Here is a 26,437-nt window from a genome sequence, read left to right on the forward strand (position 1 = left end):
ACTAATAGTTAAAAACAAGTTTGATGGAGATTGAAATTTGTCTTATAAGTGCCTACTTGTATTCAGAACTTTCTATAGTATTAAAGGAGCCCTTGTAGCCCGGAGGGTTAAACATCTGACTACTAATAGCAAAGGTCCCCAGTTCAAAGCCGCAGCCTCTCCTAGAAAGACGAGACTGTTGCTATAAAGATTTCGAGTCTTGGGAACCCTATGGCGCCGTTCTACCCTGTCCTAAGGTCTCTATGAGTCAGAATCAGGATCCGACCGTGGGTTTGGTTTGATATGCGTTAACTGCATTACTTCCAAACAACTCTTAAGAAATAGCCACGATTACCCTCAATTCAGAGGTGAGGAAACAGTCACGAAGGAAAAAGCTATCTGGGCAGCTCACCAGCCAAACATGTTTCCTGACTCCTCCGTGAGTGGCATGGCTCCTGGCATAATTTGGGGGTTATCTCACATGTCCTTGCCTCCTTCGTTGCCCTGGAAATGTAGGTCTGCAGGTAAATCGTAGGAGCTCCTGTATTTTTAAGCGATAAACCTGCCCGTGTACTTTGAAGTGCTCACAGCTGAGAAGTTTCGTGAGACTCCAGTACCGGCCCCGCGCGGTGCCAGGCCCTGTGCAGAAACCTGTTGGGCCTGAGCGGTGTCCCTGCGGTGGGAGGCGCAGCCAGGCGGGTCCGGCCCAGGCTGCGGGCAGGCGAAGAGCAGCGACCAGCAGGAGCCGGTCTGCACGGACGCTGGGCCGGCCAGAGTCCAGCGGCCGACATGTCACCTGGCTGGGCCAAGCCACAGACAGATCAGGTTGCCACGACTATGGGGCGGGTAGGAAAGGCACCACTTTCAGTTCGGGGTGAGGGCTGGCTAAACTGCCCAACTTGAGAAACCTGAAATCTGCAAAGCTCGAGGCAGGGCGAGGGAGCCCACCGCCCACCGGGCGGCTCGTGTGGCGCCCCAACTGGTGACTTCGGTCCTCGGGGTCCCCTTAAAAAAAAAAAAAGCCGGGCGCAGGCAGGCTTTGATGAGGCGGGTGAGACATTTCCACGTGGGGGAGGACGGGGGTTAAAAATAGAGGAGGCCGAGCAAGCCCGCCGCGCACGGGCGCGGGTAACGCGGGGCGAAGGCAGCGCGAGGAGGCTCGAGGAACCCCGGGGGGCGGGGGCTCGTGCAGCGCCGACGGAGCACGGAGCACGCAGGTCCGCGGCCCGCGCGCCAGCCCTGGGCCGCGCGCGAGGCGGGCGGGCGGGCGCGCGGGCGGTCTGGGGGCGGGGCCGGGCTCGGGGGCGGGGCCAGGGGCGGGGCCGCGGCGGGCGGTGCGCGGGAGGCGCGGAGGGAGGGTGACGTGCGGAGGGAAGCGGCCCGCGGCGGAGGGAGGGGAAGCCGAGTCTTGGAAGCGGAGCTCCGCGCTGGGACTGGTTCCTTCGCAGCCATTTTCTGTCCAACCAAACAGCCGATTGGAGACGGGAGCCAACCAGGGCTGCATTGGAGGTTTGTGTCTCGCTTCGGCCAATGATCGCTCCTAAACCGACTCCACTTTAGCTCGAATGAAATGTCCGTCTCCTCCCGGCGCCGTCCCCGCCGCCAACGCCGCCGCGGCCGGGGCCGCTTGCCTCCCTCCCTCCCTCCCTCCCTCCGGACCGGGCCGGGCCGGGGCCGCCGCCGGCGAGGCCGCTCCCGCTGCGGGCCGAGCCGGGGAGCGGGCGCGGGGCCGCGGCGCGCCTCTTTGTGCGGCGGCCGGAGGAGCGGCGGGCCAGGCCGCCTCCCGCTCGCCGCCGCCGCCGCGGGGCTCGGGGCCGGGACCGCCGGGTGTCGGCCCCGCTCGGCGGCGCCCCGAGCCGGCTCCATTTTGTGCGGGAGCTGGCCCGGGGGTGGGGTGGGGTGAGGTGAGGTGGGGTGGGGGCCGCCCCGGAACCGCACCGAGGAGCCCGCTGGCCTCGGCCGCCGCGCGGGGCCCCGGGGAGCGCCCCGCTGGCCGGCGGGGGGCTGGCGGGCCCGGCCGCTTTGTGCGCCCGCGGGCGGTGGGTGCGGGGCTGGGCGCCCGGCTCGCCCGCGCCGCGGGTCCCGCACCGCCCGCCCGCCCGCCCGGCCGGACCGAGTCGCGGGGCCGGGGACGCCCGGGCGGCCGCCGTGGGGAGGCAGCGAGGTCCCCGGGAGGAAGGAACGGAACGGGCTCACGCGTCAAGAATGCAGCCGTCTGGCGGCTTGCGGTCCCTGGACTTGCCCCGAAGGTGGGAAGGAAGGAAGCCTCTGGGATTGGACTAAGGTTTTAATCATCGGTGGTGGGAGGCGGGGAGGATGTGCCGGGGCCTGAGGAGCCGGAGTCCCCGAGAACAAAGAATTGCAGGGCACCCACAAACCGTACTGTCGCCCCGGGTACAGGAATCCGAGAATTTCAACCAGGTTAGGGAGCAGGCGACCTTTAAAAAAATGACATTCCCTTGACCAGCACAGACAACCCGGTTGCAAGGTTCCGGGCCCCTGGGGGTCGGTTCAGTTCTGGTATGTAAGCTAACCAGCAAGGTGAAGTGATAGGCTCAGGGGTCATAGAAATCGCATCAATTAAATAGGGGTTTTATTTGTCAAGGATCGAAAGTTTAGCTAGCATGCCTGCCAAGGCCATTGCTCCTTCCCCACGTTCACGTGGAGCTGTCTTAAAGGGTGATACTGATGCAGAACTCTGGTGGCTGATGCCAGGGAACGGGGAGGGTGTGGAAGGAGGGACTCCTGCTTTTCTTGGATACAGATTTGCATTTCTTCAAACACTGAACAGATGTATTCATTCCCTTGAGCTTTTACATATATCACACATTAAGAAAATATGCCATAGAGGTTGATAGTGTTTTCTTTTAACTGGATCTGAATATATATACTGAATCAACTACTGGGGTGGGTGAGTGAGGTGAAGCGTGCCCCCCCTCCTTCCGAGCAAAATGCATAATAAATAGATATTGCAGACCTGGGTTTAATAAGATCAGGGTTGTAAAGAGTTGGTTTATTTACTTTTGGTCTTTGGTTGCCAAAGACACGCTGAAGGAAGTAGTCCGTGTTGATCCAAGGAAGGGGTTTTCTGGGCTGTTTGGAGGTTCAGAGGAGGGCGGGATCGTGGAAGAAATTGCTTTTAGAGTTAGGGCAGAGTAGGCAATGTCAGGCGGTCTTTCCCACCTGGACCTCATAACTAACACCTTAAAAATGCAATTTGGTGGCAACAATTTTTTTCCTGCCATTTACTAGATTCACGCTTGAATGCATGTAAATACTTCTCCCTAAAAATGAACCCTAAAAGGATGTAGTATTTTGTGTGGGTCTCACCCCCCACCCCAATTTGACTTGTGAAAGGGAAAGAGAACGAGAAATGGAGATTGGACCAGGGAGATGGATATGAATTTAGCCAGCTGTGTATGCCTTCCTGCGAGCCAGATGGAGTTGTCCAGAACGGTGTTGCCTTCAGATCGCAGGGCTCTTCGTTGCTGTGTCCTTTGGAATGCTCCTGTGGGTTCTCCCCAGTGAGGTCTGAAATGAGCTGTCATCCAGAAACAGATCAGAGGCAGTTTCCCTCCTGTGAGCCTTTTGGAGCTCTTAATCTCCTCTGAAAATGCTCCAAGCCATCACCAACAAAAGTCAAGTTGATCAGCGGCTCTTTGGCGTGTTCATGCTTGAAATCATGGGGTACGGCCTCTCTCACTTGATTCCCAGCTGGCGTTTGGTGATGGGTATACATATGTGATGAACGTGACAAAGTTCAAGGCTGCGGTGGAAAGGTCTTCCCCCAACTCACGGGGCCTGTGGAATGACCTGTTTCTGTAAGTTCTCCAGAGACTTTTCCGTTTGGCTAACAGTTGTCAGGTGTTCCTGCTCTTTGCACCATTCTGCACCAGCACTCCTGGGAAATACGAATAACAGGCAAGCGTTGCAGGTGCCTTCTCTCCTCGCAGGAGGAGGAAAGCCTGTGGGCTATATCTTTTTATTTGTAACAGATGTTTTTCTTCTAGGTTGAGATTGGGAGCGAGATTAGCCATCTTTCCAGGGAGGTATCCGTAAACGCCGCTGACAACCTGGTTCTGGCAGTGTTTAATGACAGTGAGTATGTTTTGTCATGTTGGTGGCTAATTTGATTTGTCCAGTGCTTGGCTGGGAACAAGACAATAACTGATTCATGTTACTGATTTCTTGGAGTGAATGTCTTGCAACCCTTTGGTTGGTCCTGTTGCTTTATTCTCAGTCACTCACTTGTCTTAAGTGTTTCCTGTGGGTCCCTAAGTGCTGTAGAGGCGACAGGGTGGGCAGCCAGTCTCAGCTCTGAAGAAACCGTCCGTCAGCTTAGCCGACGAGGCTCTCTCTAGTTAAGAGGAATTCAAGGACAGTGGGTGCCATGCTGAACGAAAATGCTGCCTCTCGGTGCAGACCAAGGTCAGGGGAGAGGTATGGCCGTGGGGAGTGTTTTAGAGGGAACCCGTAGGTCTCAGAGCTCACCCTGGAGAACTGGCTCATGAGAAGACAGGGCCTGCTGGCGTGAAGTGGAAGGATGCTGTCACCAAAGCAGAGCATGGCAGTGGGGAGGAGTGTAGATCATCTGTGTGTGGGGTGTGGTGTGGTGTGTGTGTGTCATAGATAGGGTGGCAGGGGGAGAGGGCAGTCAGATCCTCTAGATAGGGATCTGCTACTCCATCTGTGACCTGGGGCATGTTGTAACCGCTCGGAACCATGCTCCCTCACCCCTGAAATGAAATGAGTGCACTGGGTGAGCCTCAAGCCCGGCAGCACATTCTTGCACTAAGATTTTATCAGTCCTGAAGGGAGAGCCAAGCGAGCAGGAAACACGTTTCGTCCAGTTCCACGGGGGGAGCCGTTTGTGGAAAGACTTGCAGACTGCGCTTGTTTTGGGTTTGATGCAGACGGCATGGGGAACCAGGAGAGGTGCCCGGGCCGGGTTGCTGGAGTGTGTCATCAGGTTGTTCTGACGATTGCAGTCTTGTGTGAGAGCTGAACTGCCTCCTAGCCTCTCTGGGGCTGTAACCTTGGCAGGAGCAGGCCACCAGGTCTTTTCCTCCTGCTGAGCCACCTCACCCCTTTTGTTAGCCGCCTGGCAGCCACATACCCACCAGGAGTCCTTTTAAAGCTATGAAACCTGAAGAAAACCAAGCCAAATGGTCCAACTCCGGATGACCCTGTAGGCAGGGCCGACCTGCTCCGGAGCTTTCCAAGGCAGCTCTAGTGGCGGAGCGGTTACACACTGGGCTGTTGACCTCAAGGCCTGCGGTTCGAAATCACCAGCTGCTCTGTGAGGGAGAAAGATGAGGCTTTCTACTCACGTAAAGAGGGACCGTCTCGGAAACTCAACAGGGACGACTCCACCCTGTCCGATGGGGTCTCCGGGTTGGCATTGGCTTGATGGCAGTGTGCCTTTTGGGGAGTAATCTTTATGGAGGCCGGCTGCCCCTTCTTTCTTTTGCAGAGAGTTGGTGGGTTCAGAGCACCAACACTTGGCCACCAGGGCTCCTTGGCATTTCAACATCTGAAAACCACCCACCTGGGCTTCACACAGTCTGTGGGAAAAGTCCATGGTCTTTTGACTGTTTTCCTCTGGACTTTTGAAGGTGGATGGGAAGTGGAGGCCTCCCCTGAGTGAGACTGTGATCAAAGAGCAGATGAGTTCATTAAGAGAAGGGCAGAAAGGGACAGTGAGAAGCTTGGACTGGACTAGCAATTGGAGCAGTAGGGAAGACTGAACCAGGCCAGAGCATTGCTTTGGCAATCCGCAGAGCAGAGAAATGCCGGCCTAAGTGAGAGTCTAGTGGCCAGCACTCCAAGCAGAACAGCCAGGTAGATGAAGGCCAGGTCACAGGCAACCTTTGAGATGGGTTTCAGTCTCCTGGGGATCAAAAGCAGATGCAATGAGTGAGCTTGAAGTAGGAAAGAAGAGGAGCATCAGGTCTGTTACGGATAAGAATGGTCCTTCCCATGGGTGGGCCTAGAATTGAGGCTTTCTTTAGCAGGGACTGTTAGGCATGTACGGAGCTGGTGGTGTAGTGGTTATGAGTTAGGCTGCAATTCACATAGGCGTCAGTTCGAAACCACCAGCTGCTCCTTGGGAGAAAGACAGGCCTGTTCACGCTTGTAAAATGTTACAGCCTTGGAAACTCAGGAGCACTTCTTCCCTGTCCTACGGATGTGCTATGAGGCGATAGCTGCCGAGTTTGGTTTTGAGTTTGGGGTTGGCTGTTTCGTGAAAGTGACACAGCCTGTTTGAAGAAGAGTGATTTGGCATCCGGCTACAGGAAAAATCAACCAGGAACCAGTACCCTGAACGACTTGGCATCTGGCGCTCCGGATTTAGTGTCGGCCAGGCGCGTTGTGGTTGGTATTGGAGCCCTCAGCTTTTCACACGGATGGTTGGTTGGCATCATTTGCATGTGAGGTTGAGAAGGTGTCTGGTAAATGTTGAGCCCATTAAAGAGGGCATTTTATTGTACTTACGCAACAGATTCTCTAAAAAGACCACCGCCATCCAGTCCGTTCTGGTTTACAGCAACCCTGCAGGACAGGGCGGAACTGCTCCTGTGAGTTTCCGAGTACGGGAGTGGAAAGCCTCCTCTTTCTCCTGCGGAGCAGGTGGTGGTGTCAAACTGCTGACTTTGCAGTTAGCAGCCTAGCAGGTAATTAGTTTAAATGCTGCTCTCTCTCCAAAAAAAAGATAGATCTAAGTTAACTTTTAAGAAAAGTAAACTTTAAATACCAGTTTACCAGCAAGGCCAGCTGACTTACATTCGTGCTTTTATTGGGAACAGCTAAATAGTTGAAGCTGTCATTCAGGTAAATGGGATTTCGTTCCCTTGGGTCTCACGACTCAGGCCACCCATTCTCGCCACAGTGCTCACGCTCCTTCTTGCCACGTCCCTGGGTGAGACCCAGCGTGGAGGAAATGTCACCCATTATCCTCTGGGCTCTCACCAGGCAGTGACGGCCAAACCAGTCGTGCTGCACCCCACTTCTGGCCTCCCGGGCCAGCGACCCACCAGCTGCTCCCCGGGAGTGAGACGGATTGATGTGCTTCTGTCAGGACTCACCACCTCGGAAACCCGGGGCCGCTCTGCTTCTCTAGGGCGGGTGTGAGTTGGAGCTGGCTTACGAGCAGTGGGTTTGGTTTGGGGATGTCAGCCCTCCTTGTGCCACCGAGCCACCACCTCTTCTGTCCATCTCCCAGTCTCTGCAGTGATGGCCACTTCTCTCCCCAGCTGCAGGGACCCCAAGTTATCCTGGATCTGTGGGCTAGCTCCTGTTGAGTCACAGAGCCTGTTGCTTCTCTGAGAAAAGCTCCCCGTTGTCTCTGGATCTGGAGCTCTTGCTTGGGGACAGTTCCTGGGAACAAGGATCATCTTCCCTGAATCATGCACCATTTTGCTTCCCTCCAGGTCTTTCTTTGGAGTGCTGCGTGATCTTTGAATAAAGAAGTTTTTGCTTTCTTCACCTTAAAACTCTTCATATGCCATGAGTCGAATCGACTGGAAGGCCCTGAGTTTGGTTTTGCGTTTTGTTCACCGGGGACTTCTTGCTTGACTCCCAGCCAGGCTTGTCCCCACCTCCTGTGTCTCCCTGTCTCCTCAGTGCTGCAGATGGGAATGCGTTCTAGAACCTAGCCTCTGCGTGTGGCTCTAACCCCCTCTGGAGAAGGGACATCTTTGTCATGTTATGGAGACAGGACTCATGTAGGGTGAGTCCTGATAGGAACTGGAAACACAGGGAGTCCAGGACAGGTGAACCCCTCAGGACCAGTGGTGAGAGTGGCAATACCGGAAGGGTAGAGGGAAGGTGGGATAAAAAGGGGGAACCAGTTACAAGGATCTACATCAAACCCCCTCCCTGGGGGACAGACAATAGAAAAGTGTGTGAAGGGAGACATTGGACAGTGTAAGATATGACAAAATAATAATTTATAAATTATCAAGGGCTTATGAGGTAGTGGGGGGAGGGGGGCCTGGGAGGGAAGGGGAAAATGAGCTGGTACAAGGGCTCAAGTAGAAAGCAAATGTTTTGAGAATGGTGATGGCAACAAATGTGCTTGACACAATGGATTGTGATAAGAATTTACGAGCCCCCAATAAAATAATTCTTTAAAAAAGTTAAACGGGCCACTGAGAGCAGCAGAGATGCAGGAGATAGATTGGCGAGGAACCAGAAAACAAGCTGCAGAGACCAGAACCTCCTGCTGAACCCCAAGGGGTGAGAACCCCCGAGCCCAGGGTCCTGAATTCCTGAGGTCCTCTTGTACGCTAGCCATGTTGTCAGGTGGGACCAGTCCCCGGAAAAGGATATCGGGTTGGTGTAGTAGGTGGTCCGTGAAGGAGAGGCCACGTCTCAAGGAGATGGAGTGACAGTGACTGCACCGGGGGCGGGGGGTTGAGTGGGAGTGTGGGGGACTCCGCTGTAACAGTGGAGAAGATGGTGCGAGACCACACGGAGTTCCTTTGGATCTCTGAGTCAGCATGGACTCAGCGGCACCTAGCAATGAACAGCTTCCTAAACTCAGCAAAACAAATACCTGTTTGTTACAGCCATCCATGTGTGGGCCTTCTGTTTTAGCAGTGCTGTATAACTAAGGTGCTCTGCTTGGAACGTTCTTTTCCTGCCTTTACTTAACTAGTGTCTGCTCAGGTGAGTCATTTCCCAAGGTCCATTGTAGAAGAAGCACAAGCTCACCTAACACAATTTTTTTTCTCAGAGTGAGGCAACAGCACTTATTCATTGGTAATGATTGAGCAGTGACCTAGCATGTGTGGTGAGCTCTCCCATTGCACTGTGCTGTCTTGACCTAGGGCCTCCTAGTCTGTGAGCGAGGCCCTATTCTGGGTCTCATGCTAGGAGTGAAGGTTAACTTGTTCTGAGCCACAGGCTAGTAAGTAGCTGGCACCACAAACCAGGCAGTATAGGCCCAGGAAGTATGGCCAACAGGCTGCGTCTCCCTGTCCCCCAGTTAATGTTTTTGCAAGATGAGAAGAAAGACCTTGTCCACGTTGACTGCTGCGGTCGCCAGTCCAGAGCCCAGCCTGATGAGGACTGCTGCCTGCGCAGTCAATGCCTGTTGGCTGTCCTTCTTACACCCCACCGTCTGTGTCGTAACCACTGGGAATCCCAGCCGAGGGGATCCACTGGGATTCATTTTCCAGTCAGTAGCCAGTTGCTGCTGGCCCCTTCCTTAGACCCGACAGTGGCCAGCAGCTGGTGCACGTCAAACAGCAGGCTTGGTTGTGGGTGGGCTTCAAAGAAGGTAACAGTTTCTGGATGGCAAGGATCAGGCGAGTGGAGAAACGATTCCAGGGGACAGTGGCTTAAAGTGCCGGCAGAGATTTTAGTGGTCAAAGGAGATGGCCCGGGGAAATGACAGAACTGCTAGGACTTGGGAGCAACACCCCGCGAGGCAGGGAGGCGGTCCCCTGCCGCCACCTCTGCTTTGCTTCGTGCTGACAACACTGGGACATACCTGCACCCCCACTGTTTGAAGGCAGGGGGTGTGCTCTTATACTCACTGCTGACTCCAGGGCGAGGGAAAAGATAATGCGATGTAAGCTTTCTGTCTTTCACACTTTGCCTGGGCATGTGTACAGGGACTGGGTCTTGAACCTCTGCTTGTGGGCAAAGCCCTGGGTCCTGTGGCGTTCAGTCAGTAATAGATTCCTGTACATGATTGGCTTTTGTTTTGGTTTGGTTTGGCGGCTCCTCAAAATTTCCAGCAGGGCCTTTTGAAACTGCCCTTTTGGCCCCGTCTCTTGCACCTTGGTCCCACTGTCAGTCAGCAGTCTGTCCAATCAATAGGGTTCTCAAGGCTGTGACCTTTGGGAAGCTGATCACCTGTTGTGCCTTCTGCGGTGCCTCTGCCAGGGCATTGCACTCCCACAAGCACTTACATCTGAAACTCGCAGGGGCAGTTGGTTGGGCCCTGCCCTGCAGGTGGCTCTGAGCGGCATCTGGCAGTAAGTCTGGTGAACAGGTGCGTTAAAGACATGCCATGTTGTTGAAGGGCTTTTGGAGACCAGTCTGACATTTCAGTATGAGGTTTTTAAATCCAAGCGTGCTGGAGAAGCAGCCAACAGCATAGCTTACCCCAGCGCCGAAAGACTGTCACCAGCAGTGTGGGGAGGGGAACAGCAAAACGCGTTCAAGACCGCCTGTCCACTGCTTCTTTTGGCCTGAAGGCAGTAGAAACTACACGGGATCTGAGCCTTTGGACATTTCTTAACTTTGGTTCAGATACTGCTCTTCTTTGTTCTTTCTACCCCCACACAGCCCCATTTGGGATATTTACTATTTGCAAAGTAGTGAGTTTGGTAAGGGCTGATGGTGTCTCGGATTTGTCCTGTTGAGAGAGGTGGATGGAGCCAGTTCAAGTGTTGTGACTTCAGCCCCCCCCCCTCCAACAAACATACGTGTGCGTGTACACACACACACACTTTCCCTATTGAGATTGTTTTAGCTGTGAGCAAAATTCAGTAACCAATAGACAATGTGCCTTCTCATTCTGCGCTTCTCTTTATATGCGCCGAGCTCTCCTTTCTCTGACCTGCCTTTTTTCCTTTAAAAAATTAAAAAGGTAGGCGAAAGAGGAGTGGCTGCCATCTGCGGGATCCCTGGGGGCGAAGTGGCTATGCGCTGGGCTGCTGGTGGGAGGTGAGCAATAGGAACCACTAGCCGTCCACTGGAGGAGGGGGACACGTTCCACTCCCAGGAGAGTGAACGTCTGGTACTCTGTCCTCGAGGGTCACTATGAGTCAGAACTGACTGGGTGACAGGGAGAAGCAGAGACAATCAGAGGTGATAGGTTCAAAATGAAAGGGATGCAGATTGTTGCATGCGTACAAAACTGGGTAGGAAAACCCATTGACTTCTATGCTCAGCAACATCTTCAGCCAAAGGCCACTGTCCGTATGGGGATGACTCCGCGGTTGCAAAGGCAGTGTATGCTCCAGGAGTGAAAGGGTTTGGAGCAGTTTGCGTCAGACTGCCAGACTTCAGCTGGAGAGCTGACGAGGTGGGGACCCATGACTTCCTGCTGGCTGCTAAGCTGCTTTGGGCTTTGAGTGTCCGTGCAGAGATACATTAAGAAGCAAGTCAGGTTTGCCTGTACTATATTTGAGGATTATGTACTTGAAAAGAAATGGGTGTATGTTGTAGGTTTCTTTCTGTCCTTGCTGTGTTTGCTCAGTAGTCTCAATCTTTAACTCGCTGGCCAGCTCTCGGATGGTTTCCAAATGGAAGAATGGAACCATTTTCTTTTATTAAGCGGAAGGAGCTAGGAACGAGCCCTGGTGAGTCAGAAGAGAGTCCTGGTGGGACTTTCTTCCCAAAGGTCACAGCCTGGAAAACGCTGTTGATTTGACCAGCCACTAACATTGGAATGCTGCCCCAGAAGTTGGGGTTTGAGGCCATGGGAGAAAGGTGAGGGAGGCCATCTGCTCTCCTCCAGACTTATACCCCAAGAACCCTAAGAAGCAGCTCTGTTCCCCCTACCGGGGCTCTCCATGCGTTAGAGCTGACTTGGTGGCAGTGGGTTTGGGAGAAGATGGACAATTCCATTGGACCATCCTCCGGCAGTTTTGATTCTTGAGGCGTATCAGGGTTTAATGCCACTTTTCCTGCCTAGATGGATGGTGACGGCTCTACAACGGATGCTTCTCAGCTCGGCATTTCTGCAGACTACATCGGAGGAAGTCATTATGTCATACAGCCTCATGATGGTGAGAACACTGCCGTCAGAAACACGTCCCCAAGGAGCAGCAAATCAGCAAGTGGAATGTGTTTCTGTTTAGTGACTATTCTAGGTTACCCTGTTCTTCCTAGGAAAATGAGCCATCCTACGTCAGTCTGGGGAGAGTCGAAATAGAGGTGCTGTGCTATTACATCAGCAGTTGTCCTCCTCAGACTGCTGAGCCCAGGAAAAGCATGCCTTTACGAAAAGGTCATGCACATTCTCTCAAAATGATATGGATTTCCTGGAATAGGACCGATTGTTAATCTGTGGGTAGGAGTTACTTAGAGGGTGGGTTAAATTACTAGTTATTCCTAGTACTCAACATACAAATGGAATTTTGTTTTTAGTGTAGGGGCTGTGCCTCCGGCTGCTAAGTGTGAGGTTAGTAGTTCAAACACTACAGCTGTTCTGTGGCAGAAAGATGAGGCTTCTACCCTATGAAGAGTTACACTCTTAAAAACCACAGGGGTAGCTCTGGCCTGTCCTCCAAGGTCACGGAACGCACTTCATGGCACTGGGTTGCTATTGTTGGGTCATTACGTGTGAACTCTCTCTGTGTTAAAATGGCAATACCAAGCCGGTCAATAAAAAAACATGTTTTGGCGGCCTTCTGATTTGCAGAATTAAAAAAAAAAATTAAGATGGGGTTTTGTAGAAGGCAGTTTGTTTGGCACAAGGAGCAGTTATTTCATTGTCAAACACATACTCAAATCGAGTTTTAATTTTGGTTGAGTGATTTTTAAACTCCAGAAATGTACAGTGGTCTATTTAAGTGCATTTCCTATTTAATACATCCAAGAGTGAGAATTTTGCGGATGGGATATTGCATTTAGCCATGATTCCTTGAAAGTGTAGTTACACCTAAATCTATATAGCTTGAAAATTCACTTGTATAAGAACTGTTGAATCACCATTTTAACTTGTTAGAAAAAAACTAGTAACCACTGAATTGTACACAGATTTCTTGTTCTATATATTTATAGTCACCACACAAGAAAAAAATTACTACATTAACACTAACCCGTGAGTCAGTAATATTCAAGGCCTGCTTGTCACTTTGTATAGATAGACTTGGAATGGGCATCAGCATAAATCTAGCAGGATTCAAAATTCTCTAGTGTGCGTGGCTTGCATCGGTAAGTAACGCAGCTGTTACTTTTGAGACGCTCCTCGGTGGGAGGGGTTGTACTGAGTCCCTAGCAGGACGCAGGCTGACCCCTGGCATCAAGTAACCAAAACCTAAGAGGGGGGCTCAGAGACAGAATTAGAAAATGGGGCCGAGAAAAGACCCTGAGAAGGGTGGGTGGTCTTTTGTGGAAAGAGGGATCCCTGCAGTGACATTTTTCGAGCTTCTTGAAGGGCAGGTAGGTTGGGTTTTCGTAGGTGGACTGGAGGAAAAATATTCTGGACAGTGGGTTAGGTCTCAATGAGTAGGCTCACTGTTGGCCCCCCCAAAAACAGGACCACTGCTCCCCTTTCTGATTCCCCAAAGGATGAGGCGGTGAACCAGCATGCTCTGGCTCTCCATGGTGTCTGGAAGTTGCTGAGTAGACCTTAAGACGCTTTAAACGTGCAGTGTTTTTCTTCAGACGCGGAGGACAGCATGAACGACCATGAAGACACAAATGGTTCAAAGGAAAGCTTCCGAGAGCAGGATATCTACCTTCCAATTGCCAACGTGGCCAGGATCATGAAGAACGCTATCCCTCAAACGGGAAAGGTAATCACGTCGGGGAGAAGGGAGGAAGGATGGGGAGCCCCCTGGACACGGGGGACAGTAAAGTGTCTCCATTTGTCAATATTGATTCTATGTTGGAAGGAGGATACACTGGCTCTCTTGGTGTAGGTTAAACAAGCGCGACCATGACAATGAATTGTACCTGGAATTTGTATAACCCAACGGAACTGAACTCACTGCCACCGAGTTGATGTCAACTCACAGTTGCCCTCCATGACGGGGTAGAGCCGTCCCTGTGGGTTTCTGAGACTGCAGCTGTTGATGGCAGTAGAAAGCCCCTTGCCCCGTCTTTCTCCCTCGGAGCTGCTGGTGGTTTCCAACTGCCCACCTTGCAGGCCGCAGCCAAACACCTTACCACTATGTCACCGGGGCGCCTCGTCCTAAGGTAGCTGCTGGAGGTTGAAATGGGGCCTCTGTGGCTCACTGCACACCCCCCCGCCCCCCCCTGCCCCCCCCCCCCCGTGATGACGGCGTTGCTGATGTGCAGGCAGGTCTTGGCAAGGATCTGAGGGTCCCTGCTGAGGGAAGTGATTTGGGCATCACGGGCCTTAGTCCTGCATCCCTCTCACTGTCAGACACTCCAGAGAGCACTGTTTGTATCATGAGGGAGGTGGCTGTGTGCTTCCAGATGGGTTTTGAAATGGCCACAATTGTATGTGTTTTCTGAATGAAAATGTTAAGAATTCCTTTCATTGCAGATTGTGTGGAGCGGTAGGGACGGTCAGCAGTTACCTTTTGGTACCTGTATTATTGTGCATTTGTGCCTTCTATTGTATGAGACTGGTCCTAAAGGTCCTGAAGGTGTATGAGACTGGTCCTGAACTTGTTGCTCAAGTTTTTATTCTAACTGTGGGCTAGAATTTATATATATCTATAAATTTATGTATTTTCAATCATTTTATTGGGGCTCATACAACTCTTACCACAATCCATCATACATCAGTTGTGTAAAGCACATTTGTATGGTTATTGCCCTCATCATTCTCAAAACATTTGCTCTCCACGTAAGCCCCTGGCATCAGCTCCTCATTTTTTCCCTCTCCCTCCCTGCTCCCCACTCCCTCATGAGCCCTTGATAATTTATAAATTATTATTTTTTCATATCTTGCCCTGATGTCTCCCTTCACCCATTTTTCTGTTGTCTGTCCCCCAGGGAGGAGGTCACATGTAGATCCTTGTAATTGGTTCTCCCTTTCCAACCCACCCTCCCTCTACCCTCCCGGTATCGCCCCTCCCACCACTGGTCCTGAGGGGTTCATTTGCCCTGGATTCTCTGTGTTTCCAGTTCCTGTCTGCACCAGTGTGCATCCTCTGGTCTAGCCAGCTTTGTAAGGCAGAATTGGGATCATGATGGTTGCGGGGAGGAAGCATTTAGGAGCTAGAGGAAAGTTGTTTGTTTCATCACTGCTACACTGCACCCTGACTAGCTCCTTTCCTCCGCACGGCCCTTCCTTAAGGGGATCTCCAAGTCCCACTCTGCACTCCCCCTCATTCACAACGATATTAATTTTTTGTTCTTTGATCCCGTCAACACCTCATGATCACACAGACTGGTGCGATTCTTCCCTGTGGGCTTTGTTATTTCTGAGCTAGATAGCTGCTTGTTTACCTTCAAGCCTTTAAGACCCCAGACACTATACCTTTTGATAGCTGGGCACCATTAGCTTTCTTCACCACACTTACTTATTCACCTGCTTTGTCTTCAGCGATTGTGTCAGGAAGGTGAGCATCATGGAATGCCAGTTTAATAGAAGAAAGTATTCTTGCATTGAGGGAGTACTTGAGTGAAAGCCCAATGTCCATCTGCTACATTAATGCTAAACATATATGCACATACATCTATTTCGACATCCTCATATATAAATGTATTTACATACCTACATGCCTTTACTTAGATCGGTATATATGCCCTTTGCCTCCTAGCCCTTTCCTCTATTTCCTTTGGCTTCCCTCTTGTCCCACTATCACTCTCAGCCTTCATTAGGGTTTCAGTAATTCCTCTCGGTTATATTACCCTTGATCATGCGCTACCAGGCCTCCTCCACCCTCCTCACCACTGATTTGGATCACTTGTTGTTCCCTTGTCCCTGGGTTTGTTAACACCACTATCTTTCCTCTCACTTCCCCCTCTCCCGTGTCCCCCCAAGAACTGTCAGTTCCGTTTTCTCCTCCAGATGGCTCATCCAGCCTATCTCATTTAGAGACCTGTGGAGATAATAGCATGCACAAAAACAAGACAGAGCAAAACCAAGCAACAAAAGAAAACAAAACAACAACAAGAAGCCAATGACAACAAAACAAAACACAAGAAAGGACTGTTGGTTGGCCTTGAGGAGTGTTTTCTGGTTGAGTCTGATGGGGCAGCAAGCCCTGGCCCCAAAGTCTAGTTTTGGTATTCCTTGGGAACTTCGTTGCTCTGTTCCCCTTGTTGTTCTGTTCCACGCCCTTAGTGTTTTGCCTCGGTGTGATGGGATCAGAGCGGGTGCAATTCCCACACTATGTCACCAGTGTTGTCTCCTGTAGGGCTATGGGTCAGTGAGGGATGTTGTGTCTCATAGTGGGGCCAGCCATATGGTCTTCTCTGTATATTGGTTGCTCTGAGCAGGAATCTCCTCGTCTAGGCCTGGGGGGCCAGGATGTGCTCCACTCTCTCTTCCTCCCCGTTCATTTGCTCCCGTGTGCTCTGATCAGACATGTCCCTCTCCCTGAGCTGCAGATTCAGTGCTGTCCTATGAAGTAAATTATTCTGGGGGGAGGGACAGGTGTCCACGTAGTTGGGATTGGGGAAGGCCTTCAGACCTCTCCACTGGTTCCCTACTCCATGCCGGCAGGTTTCATTCACATTCTGGAGCACTGGGTTGAAGTCTGGTCCCTCTTTCCCTGTGGAGACACAAACAGTTCCCTCCCCTTGGGTGGATTAGTGCCCTGTGCCCGCTATCCATTTTTTCCCTTCCCCCCTCCTTTTTAGTTGGCTGTGTGAATTGAGAATATACCCAGCGAAACTTGCACCAATTCAGCAGTTTGTACATGTGTCGTGCAGTGACACAGGTCCAGTTCTTCAAGCTTTACATCCCTTCCCTGTCTCATTAGCATATAATAACCCTTCCCTCGTTTCCCCTCTAACCTCTCGGGGGGCTGGGGTCAGTGGGAGTCCTCTTCGGGCAGTGGTTCTCAACTTTCCTAATGCGTCACCCTTTCAGACAGCTCATGTTGTGGGGACCCCCAAGGATAAAATTATTTTCATTACTACTTCATCACCAATTTTGCTACTCTATGAATCGTAGAGATGTGCAGGTTGTAATTTCATTGTTACAAATTGAACATAATTAAAGCATAGCGATTAATCAAAAATACAATATATAATTATATATTGTGAAATATTTATTTCTAATGACAAATAAATGAAATGTTGTCTTGAAGCATGGTGTAGCATGGGTAACACTGGGTACTCGTATGTGGGTGTATCTGCATGTGGGCGGACCTGCCTGGAGCTGGATAGAGGAGTGGTGTCTTGGTTCCTAAGACCATCGGAAATGTGTTCTCTGATGGTCTTAGTCGACCCCTGCGAAAGGGTCATTAGACCCCCAAAGGGGTCACGAGTCATGAGACACAGGTTGAGAACTGCTGACTTAGGTCATTCTTAAAAGGGGGAGGGTTCCAAAGGCAGCCGTTCTGTGCGAATGTGGCTAAACTCTTAGCCGCCTTTTACGAAGGATTCAGGGTATATGTTCTGGGGCGCGGGTCAGGATGACAGGGTGGGACTTGAAACCCTCTGCTGTGTTGGCGTTGTTGGCTCCCACTCCAGAGCTGGAAGGTTCACCCTCGCCAACTGGACAAAGGCACACGGTGTCGTGCTTTTGTGAGTTGAGAGGAAGGGGACGGTAGGATTTCCTGCCCACTGATTGCTGGCAGTTTCGTTTCTCAGATTGCAAAAGATGCCAAAGAGTGTGTTCAAGAGTGCGTGAGCGAGTTCATCAGCTTCATCACGTCCGAGGCGAGCGAGCGCTGCCACCAGGAGAAGCGGAAGACCATCAACGGCGAGGACATTCTCTTTGCCATGTCCACGCTGGGCTTCGACAGCTACGTGGAACCCCTGAAACTGTACCTCCAGAAATTCAGAGAGGTAAGGCCACCCTCTGGTTCTGCTTTTCCGTCACCTGTTAGAAATGCACTTTAATACTGTTCAAGGGCAAGGAGGAAACCTTTTAAAAATTCATTTATACCCAATCATGTTAAACACTCATTACCGACTAGACTGAAATAGCATTCCTCTCCTGCGGAGGACAGCAGTGCCAGACTGATTACCTGAAGGCTAAGTCTCAGAGCAAGAACATGCAACCTCTGACCTGCGGCTAATAACTTAAGGACTTTGAGCCTCAGTTTTCTCATCTGAAAGTGAGACTGAGATAGCAGTCGCCTCTCAGTTCTTGGTTTCTGCGAGTCTATGCAAAGCTCTGCTGGACAGGAAGCTGAGCACCTCACAGAAGCTCGCACCTGCTCCCTCAGTTCGTAGGCAGCACAGCGGAGACGGCATGCGAGGCTCGGCACCTTTAAGATCGTGAAGAGAGGAAAGGATGTCAGTACCCTGTTTCCTGCTGGATTTATCTTCGCCTGCAGTCTGAATTCAGTGGGAATAAATTAAGCTGACCAGATGTCCCGATTTTTAACAATTTTTCCCATGTCCCGCGGTGTTTTAAAAAAGTGCTGATTTTTTTAAAGAATGCCCAACAAGTTAGGGTATATGGTTTTCGGCTGCCATGTGGCTATTTCGCCAGGATATGAGTTTTATCGGTGGTGTCCTGCTGGTGTCCCACTTTACCAATGTTAATATGTGGTCACCTTGATATAAATTGAGGTCAATTTATTTAATTCCACACTTCAGCTGGGGTCCGATTCACATTGCTTTCAAAATAATTTCTTAAATCGGTATGTTTACTGCTCCAAACTCACTGCCAGCGAGTCGATTCCGACAGAGGAGAACTGCCCCCATGGGTTTCCGAGACGAACTCTTTACTGAAGTGGACAGTCTCATCTTTGTCCTGTGGAGCAGCCAAGGGCCTTGTACTGCTGACCTGGTGGAAAGCAGCCCAGTGGGTACCCACTATGTCACCAGGGCTTCTGTGTTTGGTGTTAGGTCCTAGTTATCCCAATGAAAACCGCATGGAATGATTACAGTAAGACAAGAATGTGTAAATTCCTCTTGGCACTTTTCCAAGTTTTTGTACAGGACTTGAAGTGAAAACAAAGTATTTGAAATCTTTAATCCAAATCTCAATCTCTCTCTCTCTCTTTCTCTCTCTCTCTCTCTCTCTCTCTCTCTCTCTCTCTCACACACACACACACACACACACACGGGACTTGAAGTGAAGACAAAATATTTGAGATCTTTGATCCAAATCACACACACGCGCACACCACCCCCAAACCCATTGCCATTTATCCAATTCTTCGCAACCTGTAGGGCAGAGTGGAATTGCCCGACAAGGTTTCTAAGCAACTGGGGGGTAGGGGGTAAACAGGCTGCCACGTCTTTTCTTCCGTGGAGTGACTGATTAGTTCGCACTGTTGACCTTCTGGTTAGCAGCCAAGCACTTGACCATTATATATATGCCCAATACCCCTTTTCCAAGGACGCTTCAAAAACCTAGTGGAAGAATTAAAAGATGATGGAAATTTTCCAAAAAGCCACACCACCCTCGCCCCACTCCCTGTAGAGGGTTGGACCACAGCCTTTCTGGGGACCCAAGACTCTTGCCCATCCCTTGAGCTTCCCAGCTCCAAGTTGAACAGTCTTTGCAACTCCTCCCTGCCGGACCCCAGGCCCTACAGAGGGGCCCAGTCTGAAGAAGGGAAGGCTGCCTGGGTCCTTCGGGCTGTCAGGAGGGACACTGGGGCGAGGGAACAGCCAGGGTGGACACTGCCACCTCCTGGGCAACATGAGGGACCCAATTTACAGATGATCAGTGATGGGGCCTCCAGGCTCGGGAAGCAGAGCAACACAGAAACCCCAATCCAAGGCAAGGGACAGGAGCTATGATACGCAGCCTACGGTTAGAACCTACACCCCCACCCCCACCAGCTACATCGCCGGGATGTGGCCATCCTTTACCCTCGGCCGACGATGTCTTCCCTCCATGCCTCCAGCTGGCTTCTCCCTTGCCAAGGGCATTTCCCCACCCAGCTGCCAGAGGACTGTGCCTGGCTTGGCCCAGAGAGGTTGCCAGAGAGCCTGCAATAAGCAGGAGGTTAGCGAAGCTGGATTTCGACGTAACAGGTGTCCAGTGAGCAGCCGCAGCTTTCTCAGAGACTCCCATGGGGCAAGAGGGTCAAACAAATTTGTGTGGAAGGTGAGGTACAAGCGCAAGGTCAGGGACACAGCCGGGTGCACTCGCTCTGCCCTGTTTGCATCTGATTGTCCACTGCTCGCCATGGTAGGCAGTGGCCTGGATACATATGCACATAATTCACTCTAGACTATTTTATAATAGATGCCTGTCTAATGCAAATTGGAATTAAGAGAATGGGATAATTCATGCACATGGCCAGCTGGTTCCATCGCCGCTGCCGCCCCACGAGTTGCAGCACCGAGTGTGTGACATCACCACGTCTGTGACGTGCTCTTAGTACGCATCTAAGGGCACTTCTGTATGTTTATGTTTAGCATTACAGGCCTGTGTATGTCTGTTTCAAACCCAACCCACTGCCATCGAGTAGATTCTGACTCAGAGCTGCCCCATTTAGGGCTTCCGAAGCTGTGAGCAGACAGCCTCATCTTTCTCCCTGGAGCGGCTGGAAGGTTTGAACCGCCACCGCAGCTTCCCCAACCGCACCACCGAGACACACTGCCATAGAGCCAGGTTGGCTCCAAGCAACCCGAGCAGACAGCACAATTGCACTTCTGGGTTTCCAGGGCTGTCAGTCCTCCCCGAGCAGGACTCCCATCTTTCTCCACAGGTGGTGGATTTGAACGGCTGACCGTGCACATGGCAGCCCAGTCATAGCACTACACCACCAGGTTCCTTCGTTAAATCTATAACGAACTCTAGGTCATTCATTTCATAACAGATGCCTTCATGTCTAATACCAAGGGCTTCAAATATTTCATGAAGTACTCCTGTTGTCTTTTAATTCCACTTTTTCAAAACTATTAAAAGCCCTCTCGCAGGTATTGTTTGTATACTCTATGTAAAGTAATAATTTATAGGTATCTAAGTCCTCTTTAGGAGAGTAAATGCCCTTCTAAATTTGTAGATTTTTTTTGTGATTAATGTATTTATTTGAATAATAGGTATATTGACTGGATTTTCTTGAAGGTGGGAAGATATAATCCTATCACAGGCAACATTCTACTTATGATTGATAGCATTTGTACTTAAGTTCTTAGGCTAGTCTGATATCTCTGTCATCTCATTGTAGGAGACTGTTGTTACTGAGTGCTTACCAGTTGAGTTTATTTCATGTGCCAGAGCAAAATGCCTTGATAGGGATTTCTAAACTGTTGAAAACTATCTGCAAATCTTTCTCTCAACCTATCATTTAGCAACCACATTGTAAAACATTTGAGGCTACAGCGCTCTTTTCCTTTGTATTTAAAAGTATATGTAAATGTTACATACACAAGCCTCTTCATATGTAACCAGTCAAGCTCTGGTAGGGCTGTAGGATTAATTTTGGACTCCTAATCATAAGGTCAACAATTTGAATTGATCAGTCACTCTGCATGAGAGATATGAATCTGTTTGTTACAAATAAAGCCAGTTTCAGAATTGACTGGATGGCGTGAATTTGGTGAGGGCTGGTTTTATGCTTCCAAGAATACATCAGAGCCTTACATTTTTAACTGTCAGAAATATTAATTAAAAATAGACACCCCGTCTGACTCTTTATCTACATCAACTTTTGCCGAGATGCTATAATAACAAACCACCAGAAGAGGTTTAAACTGACATAGGCACCTAACAACAAACTAAGCTTTCATTTCCTGAGCTTTGTCACCACACCTACCATTGCAGACTTCTCAGTAAGTCAACTAATTCTAAAATTTAACTCTGTCATTGGTTTTCCAGAGTGGTTCATGGGAGCAGGGTTTGATTTCTGGTGCTTAAATAGAGTTTGTTTCCGGACTGTTAAGACAAAAATACATTGACCATATTTTGTTAGGAAATTGAGCAATAATGCAGTCTTAACTAGAATATCAAACAAATCTATGGGTTTTTCTAAAACCAGGGGACCATAAACTTTGTTTTCAGTTAAGCCATCAATTTACTACAAATACTGAATTGAGGGCTAAACTAGAGATCTGACCCTGGCTTAGCTTTCTCTGTTCAACCAGCAAATCCCAATCCCAAAGCATACGATATCAATTTCACTACCATTGGGTCAATTCTGATGCACAGAGACCCTTACATGAAAGGGTAGAATTGCTCCCATGTGTTTCCTAGATCATAACTCTTTATGTGAGTAGTGGTTGTTTGTGTTAGGTGCCATCATTTTGGTTCTGGCTTATACTTTGTAGATTTATAAGTGGAATATTTAGAGTATTTCGTAGACTTCTTTGTAAGTAGAGTTCTGTCATCCCTTTGATAGATGTTAGAATACCGTATATACTCGAGTATAAGCCGACCGACTGTCAGCAAAGGAACCTAATTTTATCACAGAAACAGCATTAAAAATGTGCTGAAAAACTCAGCTTACGCACGAGTTTATATGGCAATTGCCTTTGTTTTTATCTGGGAGCATTTTCTGTTTCCTAGCACCTTGGCTAATGTCTGCCCCTCTCCGTAAGCGAAGGAGCCTGGGTGGGACTCTGGAGAAAGATGAGGCAGTCTGCTCCCACAAAGTGACCCCCGAGAGCCCCCGAGGGTCACTGTCAGGTGCAGCTGACCCTTGCCCCACAGGGTTTAGCACAAGTTAGCGTTTTGAATGGCCTCTCAACATGTAAATCATCAGAAAAGCTCCTAATTGGAGGCAACGCGGAAGCGTTCTCACGTGGAGGACTCGTTTCCTCTGATGACCAGTGACGGTGCCCTGTGTCCCTCCCTGCAGGCAATGAAAGGAGAGAAAGGCATCGCTGGAGCAGTCACAGCTACGGATGGACTGAGTGAGGAGCTCACGGAAGAGGCTTTCAGTAAGCAGCCTTGGGATACATTGACGCAGTTGACCTGGGCCTGTCCGTTATGCAGACCAAGGTGTAGCACCGGTCACTGCTTGTGCTGTGTTGGGCTCTCAGCGCTGAGGATTTTGATCGCACTCTGTCCAGTAGTTCTTTTGCCCTTTTATCTGAAGCCCGCGAGTGGTAAGCACAGACACTCTAATCCTGCCGACCCAGTTCCGCATTGATGGCCCTGACTTCCCACCGCCTCGAGTTTTGAGCATGAGATAGGCGGATTGGGGATTGGAGCGGTAATCCACAGACCTTAAGATTGTGTGTAAATTTGAACAGATTTCTTTTTTGAAGATTAAAAATGTTATTAGTGAGATAGAGTTTATGGTGATGTTTTCCATATGAAATAGATGTTGTGCTGCATGATTTCGTCTATAAAAGGTTTGCACCCAGCCAAGCCACCTGGTATGGCTGTAATCCTGAGTCAGCATCCCCAGGCCAGCCTTTCTGCAGAGATTCATACAATGTGGGTGCGAAGCTAAAGTATGCTTTAGAAGTAGAAAATGCAGCAAATTCAACAGTGTAATTAGTGGGGGGGCATTCTTAAAAAATGGAAAATTTAGATGTTTGTGATTCTGCCCAGGGTACCATTGAGAAAGTCGCAGGATTGTAAGACCTTTGGTGGCCAAGAAAATAGATATGGTTCCTTTCTCCTAACTTTTAATTTTTTTTATTTTTGCCTTTTAGCTAACCAGTTACCAGCTGGTTTAATAACTGCAGATGGTCAGCAACAAAATGTTATGGTTTACACAACATCCTATCAACAGGTACAGCACCTGCTTTGTATTTTACACTGTTTTCCAAATGTATTATATGTACCACTTTCTATTTTATTTTTTACCACCAGCAGTTCATTTCAGTACATTATTATTGCTGAGGACCTGATAAAAAAGAAAAGGTAGTTAGGAGTTCTGTATTCTCAAAGCATCTAGTTCTCTCTTAATGGTAAAAAATAGTTAATGTACGTGTTTGTGGGGATGATTTTAGAAGGTCCCCCAAGCAAAGGCCCTGCCCTCAGTAAAGGGCCTGCCACCGACTGACCGACCGACCTGTGGTAGAGACGAGGCGCCGGTTCTATTGCTCGCTGCTTTTGTTCTTGGAGTGCTTATCCACCTGCACATGGTACTTCTAAAGCTTCTTTTTTTTCAAATCCCTATGACTTACCATTTCTACCCGTAGATTTCTGGTGTGCAGCAAATTCAGTTTTCATGATTAGAAAACACGAATGGACTGAGGAGTGTGGAGAAGTGAGTGAGGCCCTGTGACTCCGGAGCAGAGACGTCGGGGAGAAGTGACCGGTGCAGAGATGTCTGTTTGTATATTAAATAGCTGTAATGTAGCTTCCTGATGCTTGACTAATTGAGGTGTTAATTCTGACTCGAGAACCTTTTTCATTAATGATTTTAAAGAAAAAAAATCGGATTTTAAAGGTATTAAACTATTTTTGTTTTGTACAAGAGTGTGTTGCCCTGTATGACTCCCGTATGCATTGTATATTGCGATTTATTACTGTCAAGAGATTTGTAGACAGTTTCTTATTTTCATATTGAATCATGTTACTTTTGTAATTCAAGTAAGCAGCTGGGTCAATTCATGTTTGCCCTTTTAATAAAATGTAAGGGTAGAGTACATTCTGAATGCAAGTTGCCTTTCTTCTACATTTTGAGTTTGTCTTGGTTATATGATAGCCTGCATGATACCTAGCTAGATTTTTTTAGCATTTGGTGTATTTATTAAAATGAAAAAAACCAACGTTTTGTTTTGTTTTATTTTTGGTAAGACGTTCTTAGCTTAAGTAAGCACCTTTTTAAAAAAAATTGTTAAGTTAACAAGAAGTGTGAATGTGGAAGCAAATACCCCCGTAACTTGGTGCCCATTCAGTGTTGGCACTGTGCGTTGTGCCTATTGCGTAGACTTGGGTACCGGAGCTTTGTGTTAAAAGCAGGTTGGTTTTGATGTATGCTGTCACGAGTGGCGGAATTCGCTTTGTTTCATGTGATACCAGTATTCTTACAGTGGTGCCCCCTTCATTTTGTAGATGCTTATCCTCAACTACTGTTGTATTTGAATTGCGCAAGAGGACATTTACAGTCTGATGGTAGAGATCCTCGTTTTATCTTTTTAATGGGAATGGTTCCTACTGTATCACGGGAACCAAGAAGGCGCGGCCGCGTCATGCGTGCAGACCTTGCTGCTTGGAGAAGGGGTGAAACGAGGAGGCAGGGGCTGTGGAATAGGAGCCGCCAACACTGTGCTCTCGTGAGCTTTGCAGTAAACTCAGCGTAGATCATGTGCCTTTGCATAACTTAGCATGTGCTTGCTCTTCACTCTCTGTAACATGAGGCTCTATTTCCTCAGCAGTTTCTTGCGATAATTGAGTGTTTGGGTTGTGTTTGAAGTGTCAGTTCTTGCTGTTGTATAGTTTGGGTAACATCAACTTTGAAGGCCCTCCGAATTCTAAGGTTGGAGAGGTTGGAGACATTTATTTTGCTAGAAGGAGCCTTTGGGGGGCATTGTTGGACCAATTGGGTTAATTCTGAAACCTTCAATCCCCATTTAAAATACTATCTTCATTTAGAGAAAATCCACATAGGCGAATTAAAAGCAGGGTGGGATTCAGCAAAACCATCCAGCACCATTACTGGATATTGAAATAGCTGGCAGAACACTTGTGGTAAATATCATTTGTCTTTTCACTTTGCTAAATATATTTTTTGTAAAAATGGACTCATCCTGTGATACTGTTTTTATAACCTGCTTTTTTCACCTAATATATTGTGAACATCTATCCATTACATAGTAGTCTTCTACCTTATTTTTACTGCCTTTTTATCCTCTCCTCTATTGGACATTTCAGTTGTTACTGATTCTGTATATCCATGACTAGTTCATAAAACAGATTCTTACAAAGAGAACTGCTGGCTAACATGCAGATTCTTGAGGCTTTTAATGCTTATATATGGGTATATTTTCAAAACCATTCATTTTGCTCAAGGCACAGTATGTCACTATTTGAGGAGGCTTCGTATAGTGGGGAAAAAATCCATTTTCCCATGAACTTTTGAAGCCCCTTGTATATAACTGATAAAACCTCTTGGCGTTTGATTACTAGAACCTTTATCTAAAATTAACTTGAGGACCTGGGCTCTGTTTGCGTAAAGACTCGAGATAAACAGCTCTATTGCATTGAAGAAGTATTTAGTGAAAAGAAATTTGACCAATTAAAAAATCTGTCGAAGCATACTTACCAGAACAAATCTTTTATATTAATAATTTGCTGGTAGCATTAACTGAAAGTGGTAGGACAGGTAAATTTGGGGTTATATGACCTTCTTACTTCCCCAAAAAACCAAACCCTTGAGTCAATTCCTATCCTATAGATCTTTATCCGATTCAGCAGCCTCATCTTTTTCCCCTGGATCTGAACCACCAACCTGGTAATTACCTGAAGGCCCCACCAAGGCTCCTAATGACCTTTACATTCTGACAGAAAAGAAACTTCTGCATTCCGCATGCAGTTTCTATGCAGGTGAGAGTCAGTGTGGGCATCTTACTTGGCCTATGTTGTACTTAAGTGGAAGTCAACCACCCTTTCTTTCCTCCATCATCTGGACTTAAAACCTAAGTGTTCCAAGTCTGTAAAATCAGCATTGGTGATTCAGAGAAATGGGCTTGAGTGACTAGGTCGTCGGTACAGGAGGAACCAGGTACAAAATAGCTTCTATTTGTCCCCTCAGCGGAGGTGCCATAGTCCAGAGGATGCTTATGGTTTTTTGGGTTTTTTTATTCTACCTTC

At 49.0% G+C, this 26,437-nt stretch overlaps 1 protein-coding gene across 7 annotated transcripts; it reads left to right on the plus strand.

The window, feature by feature from the left end:
- The first annotated feature begins 1,344 nt into the window (after positions 1–1,344).
- On the plus strand, positions 1,345–24,404 carry NFYB (nuclear transcription factor Y subunit beta). Of its 7 annotated transcripts, none has more exons than XM_075551064.1 (8): positions 1,345–1,488; positions 3,990–4,077; positions 11,633–11,726; positions 13,317–13,460; positions 17,404–17,601; positions 22,524–22,605; positions 23,329–23,408; positions 23,821–24,404. In XM_075551064.1, exons 3-8 carry the CDS (start codon positions 11,637–11,639, stop codon positions 23,851–23,853), a joined length of 627 nt encoding a protein of 208 aa, XP_075407179.1. In that variant the 5' UTR covers positions 1,345–1,488; positions 3,990–4,077; positions 11,633–11,636; the 3' UTR covers positions 23,854–24,404. The 7 variants fall into 7 exon arrangements, with proteins under 7 accessions (XP_075407179.1, XP_075407182.1, XP_075407181.1 ...); XM_075551067.1 differs by having other exon boundaries at positions 13,330–13,460; positions 23,821–24,397; XM_075551065.1 differs by lacking the exon at positions 1,345–1,488 and adding an exon at positions 2,073–2,228.
- The last annotated feature ends 2,033 nt before the right edge of the window (positions 24,405–26,437 follow it).

This window comes from Tenrec ecaudatus, chromosome 6 (genome assembly GCF_050624435.1).
Source record: "Tenrec ecaudatus isolate mTenEca1 chromosome 6, mTenEca1.hap1, whole genome shotgun sequence".
Classification (NCBI taxonomy): domain Eukaryota; kingdom Metazoa; phylum Chordata; class Mammalia; order Afrosoricida; family Tenrecidae; genus Tenrec; species Tenrec ecaudatus.